Raw genomic sequence first — 5,404 nt, 5'->3', positions numbered from 1 at the left:
TGTTTATCCCGTTCGACCTAAGGTGTGTTTTGGATTTTGGCCCCCTGTGTGATTGAGTTTAACACTGTTCTAACCCAATATCGCAAAAGAATGGTCTCATTGGGCTTCATACCAGTAATTGTACAGAAGCAGAAGGTCGTTCATAAAATATAAACGTGTTCTAGTTCCTAAATCAAACAGACTGAATAAAACCAGTTATCCCTGCACTTAAACTCCTAAAAAAAAACCTGATTCAGGTAAAAAGTAGAAACCTTATGGATAATCGCATGAAGGAGAGATCCTCTCTCAGGACAGACAGGCGATTTACCTGCCTGTCAGCTGTAACTACAGCAGGAGTGTCAAACTCAATCACAAGGGGTCAAAATCTAAAACACACCTTAGAACGTGGGACGAACAGGATAAACATTTATTGAACGCTCTAAAACTACATTTTTGAAACTATAAAACCATATTTTTTTTAACATAATTATGAACTAGATATATAGTAATACCTGCAATAATGCTAGTGTGAATGCTGTAAGATGAATTTGGCCGCTAAAGACGGTAGTGCTGATAGCTGAAGATGCTGAAATTGAAAGCTGAAAACGCTGAAGCTTATAGCCATCTAAAATATTAGCTAAATGCCAAATTAGCCTAAAAAACAACAAAAAAAAGGTTAGCCAAAACAGCTAGCATGAAGCTTAGAAAATAGCTAAACTTCAAATATCCTTAAAAAGTAAAAAAAATGTCTAAATTAGCCAAAACAGATAGCAATATTAGCCTAAAAAAATTAAAAAGAAAAGCCCAAATTAGCCAAAACATATGCTGAAATATTAACTCAACTCCAAAACAACCTAAGAAACAAAAAAAAATTATCCGAAACAGGTAGCATATCAATATTAGCCTAACTCGTAAACAGTCTAAAAAACTGAAACAAGAAAAGCCTAAATTAGCCAAAATATATTAGCTAAACTCCAAAATAGCCTAAAATATCTTATTAAATGCCAAAAAGCTAGTAGAATGCCAATTTTTAAAACTTTAAAACCGTAATATTTTAACATAAATATGAATAATAAAAAGGTAGGAATATTATTCCAGAATAAATTAACTTAAACCTTAAATAACTTTCAATATTTTACTCTCCAAAAGAATATATTTTGTCAAAATGGTACAAATTAGAAATGAGCTCAAGATAACATCGAGTCATTAATAACAATAAACCTGCTGCGTTTGGATCCGGCCGTCTGCTTCTTTCTGACACGTTCCCACTGATCTTTTAATGAGGATTATGTCGGTTTTAGCCAAAATAATGAAAAAAAGGGCACTTCTAAGTTGTGGGTGGGTCTGCCGAGTAAGCCTGCCCTCATTTCCCATCATCCCTTTGATTTAACACTGGAGCTCCAGTGTTTATGTTCTTTGATTTACTGTAGTTTTTACCCGTTAACACGATCAATTCCTGTAGATTTTGAAGGAGAGAAGCGGCGTGAGCTGAATCTACTGGAACTACGTTGTAAAAACTTACAGAATGTTAAAAATGCTGTTTCAGGAGCTTCAGCAGGAGGATCTACCTGCTGATCTCAAACCTGTCGGGATCCAACCAGAAACTCTGAAAGGGAATCGGACACAAACAGAAGTGACGATCATGTGATCGAACATGAGCCTGCCCCCCCACCTCTCTCTCTCCGTGAGGGTGTAGGTCTCTCTCTCTGACATGACTCCGGTCTATATTTAACCCCCCCTCCCTGTGTCGCACATACTCCACATATCGAGGCGGCACAGAGACGATGAGCAGGATGGAGGTAAACTCTGCTGCTTTTCCTTCTGCTGCTCTTCATGTTTGTGTTGTTGTTGACTCGGAGTTTTCCTGCAGGTCTGACTTACCGGTTACATCTACAGTCTGATTCATAAAAGATGCTTTTGCACCCAAACTCTGAAACTCCTCAGAGCTGCAGGCTGCCCTCCGCTGAAGGAGTTCCTCAGGGCTGCAGGGCCCCTTCTGTTTCTTCAGATCTACACTTGATCTTTTTTGGACTCAGATCTGTGTTCTGATCAAACATCTGCGCCTTCAGACGTTAGCGAGAATCGCTTAGCTGAAAAACAAACTCTGATTTCGTCTCACGTTTCCTGTTCCTGCGGTTCTCTCACTGCGCGGTCGGCACTTTCAGTCGGGCCGTCTTTGCATGAGTCCTCACAGGACGACTCATCCTAGTTTGAACCTGTTGGTTCTGCATGTTCAGCCGGTCAGAGGTCCAGCTCTGAAGTGGAGCAGCAAGCCCCGACCATGGTGACACCTCCATCATATTTTATATTTGGTATTCACTTGGTTTCTGCAGATGAATGTAGATGTTTTCTCCTTAAGCCTAATCACTAGATCTCCATCGTTCTCCTGGTCAGTCTTCTCGCCGTCCAGCCTCTTTTTGTCCATAACGACACAGACACGCCCCTCCAGAAACGCTCCTTGCATCCATGACAGAAGAAGCACGTGGGCATATAAAGAAGAAGGATTCCTGCCCGGCTTGAGAGGGTTTTACGTTTTCTATTGTGCTCAGAGGGTTGCTGCAGTTTGGTTGTGTTGTGGTTTCACACGAGGCACTTTCAACACGCTGGTTTGCGTAATGTCACAACTTTGGCGTAATCAGAGCAGAACCGTACCTCGCCAGTCTCCTCTGATCCCATGTGGTAAGGCCCGATGGTTGGCCTCTGCTGGGAGATCTTTACGCTTGAATCAGGCAGGTCCAAGCACAAAGAGTGTCTACAGAAACTTATAGGATCTGTCTAGACCAGAGGTCTTCAACCTGCAGCTCCGGCTCCACATGTGTCTCTTTTATCTCTCCATGGTGGCTCCTTGGTCAAACATAAAATAAGTCATGGAGACTGCTGATCCAGACATGTCGACCGTCAGAGTCAGCAGCTCCTGATAATGGCTGTATAACTAAAACTAACTAAAGAAAACAAATAAACAAAGCCTGAAAACTAAGACTACCAAGGTCCAACCCCAAACTAACATAACAAAACCCAGCAGAGTAAGACTGCTGAGGACAAAGAGGGTAAAAGAACAAAAAAAGAAAAGGAAAATAGCAATTCTTTAAAGTAAGGATTACTAAATTACCATTTAATTTAGATGAGTTAAATTTATAAATTGATGTCTGAGGTTCACATAGATGATAAACTATGTAGGTTTTTACATCCTGTTGACCTGAAGACGTCTTGTTTGTTCAACTCTACCTCCAGAATGAACAGATTTTAAATGAAAAGAAAAACTTTGGTAAAAAGTTTGATCTTTTATGAGTTGAAATCACAAATTATCTTATGCTGCACAATATTTGTTACTAGCTGTCCAGAGTTGCACTGAGATGATCCTGTTTGACACAGAGCGTCTTTATTTTGAAAATAAGTTATTTGAGCTTCTGTCAAACGTAAAAAAAAAAAAAAAAAATCACATTTTGAGAGATGCTATTTTATCTTAATATTTTTGCTTTTGTTTGTGCCCCAAAAAGACATCCAAACCAATTTTTTTTTACAGGATTAATTAATCTGCATATTAAGTCAATTTTTTAAAAAAATATTCCTAAATTGAATTTTGTTTGTATTGTAAAAACACTGTCAGTCAAAAGTTAGCGTACTCACGGGCTACTTTATTAGCCACAGATGTCTATCAGCCAATCAGATGGCAGGAGCTCAATGCATTCAGACATGTTGACATGGTCAAGATGATCTGCTGCGGCTCAAACCGAGCATCAGAATGAGGAAGAAAGGTGATCGTGGTTGTTGGTGTCAGACGGACTGGTCTGAGTGTTTCAGAAACTGATGATCTACTGGGATTTTCACCCACAACCACCTGTGGGGTTTACAGAGAATGGTCAGAAAAAGAGAAAATATCCAGAGAGCAGCAGTTCTGTTGATGTCAGAGGAGAATGACCAGACTGGTTTCAGCAGATAGAGAGACTACAGAAACTCAAATAACCACTGGTTACAAGTGAGATCTGTAGAACATCTGAATGAACATCACATCCAGCCTTGATGCAGATGAACTACAGCAGCAGAAGAACACACCGAGTATCACTGAGGTCAGCTAATAACAGGAGACTGAGACTACAGTTCACACAGACTCACCAAAACTGGACGATAGAAGATGGAAAGATGTTTGCTGGTCTGATGAGTCTCTATTTCTGCTGCTACATTCAGTTGATAGAGTCAGAATTTGATCAACAACATGAAACCATGGATCTATCCCACCTTGTATCAGGGGTTCAGACTGGTGGTGGTGGTAGTGTCATGGTGTGGAGGATATTTTAGGTCTCTCAGTACCAGCTGATCATGGTTCTACCACCACAGTCTACCTGAGTATTGTTCTGACCATGTCCATCCCTTTATGACCACAGTGAACCATCTTCTGATGCTACTTCCAGCAGGATAAGACGCCATGTCATAAAGCTGGAATCTTCTCAGACTGGTTTCTAGAACAATTACTTCACTCTAATGACCTCCACAGTCACCAGAACCCAATAGAACCTTTGGGATGTGGTGGAACAGGAGATCGGCATCATGGATATTCAGCCGACAAATTCACAGCTACTGAGTGATGCTGTCATGTCAATATGGACCAAACTCTCTGAGGAATGTTTCCTTGTGGAATCTATGCAGTTCTGAAGGCAGAATGGGGTCCAATCAGTACTATTAAGGTGTACCTGATAAAGTGGCCAGTGAGTTCATCTAGTAACAAGTGAAGTACAGCTAACATTGAAACAGTAACTCTGTTTTCATGCAAAGTGACGTCCCCATTTTAATTAACAAGCTTTAGGTGAGATGTTTGTGATGACGTCATCGGTTTTAAATGTTCCCAGATTAACAGCTGAAGAGTCTCTGGAGCTCTCAGTGTTTTCTCTGAGGATTCTGTCTTTGTACGTCACAAAACAAGAAAACAAATGTCAGAGAACCTTTCTGAGTTTAGAACAGCTAACTTTCCCTGAGTAAGAGCATCATCATGAACCATTGAAAGAGATATCTATCAATCCATCCATCCATCTTTCAATCCATCCATCATCCATCATCTATTCATCATCCATCCATCTATCAATCCATCTAACCATCATTCATCATCCATTCTTCCATCATTCATCCATTCAAGGCTACTGATGGGCGAAGGCAGGGTACACCCTGGACAGGTCTCCAGTCTGTCACAGGGCCTCAATCACACACATTCACTCTCACATTCACACCTAGGGGCAATTTAGAGTCACCAATTAACCTATGAAGCATGTTTTTGGACGGTGGGAGGAAGCCGGAGTCCCCGGTGAAAACCCACGCATGCACGGGGAGAACATGCCAACTCCACACAGAAAGGTCCCAGCCGGGATTTGAACCGGGGCCTTCTCGCTGTGAGGCGAGAGCGCTAACCACTGCGCCACCGTGCAGCCCTGTGTGA

The 5,404-nt window shown here is 41.2% G+C and overlaps 1 protein-coding gene across 1 annotated transcript in view; it reads left to right on the top strand.

Annotated features, from left to right (window-relative positions):
• The first annotated feature begins 1,737 nt into the window (after nucleotides 1–1,737).
• dub (duboraya) overlaps nucleotides 1,738–5,404 on the top strand; it is a 12,005-nt gene continuing 8,338 nt past the window's right edge. The window contains exon 1 of the mRNA XM_024261237.2: nucleotides 1,738–1,778. Within this exon, the coding sequence (XP_024117005.1) occupies nucleotides 1,764–1,778 (15 nt within the window). The 5' untranslated portion in view covers nucleotides 1,738–1,763. The remainder of the gene's footprint in view (nucleotides 1,779–5,404) is intronic.

This window comes from Oryzias melastigma, linkage group LG14, assembly GCF_002922805.2.
Source record: "Oryzias melastigma strain HK-1 linkage group LG14, ASM292280v2, whole genome shotgun sequence".
Classification (NCBI taxonomy): domain Eukaryota; kingdom Metazoa; phylum Chordata; class Actinopteri; order Beloniformes; family Adrianichthyidae; genus Oryzias; species Oryzias melastigma.
The sequence above is the reverse complement of the archived record's forward strand: the minus strand, read 5'-3'. Positions and strand labels throughout refer to the sequence as shown.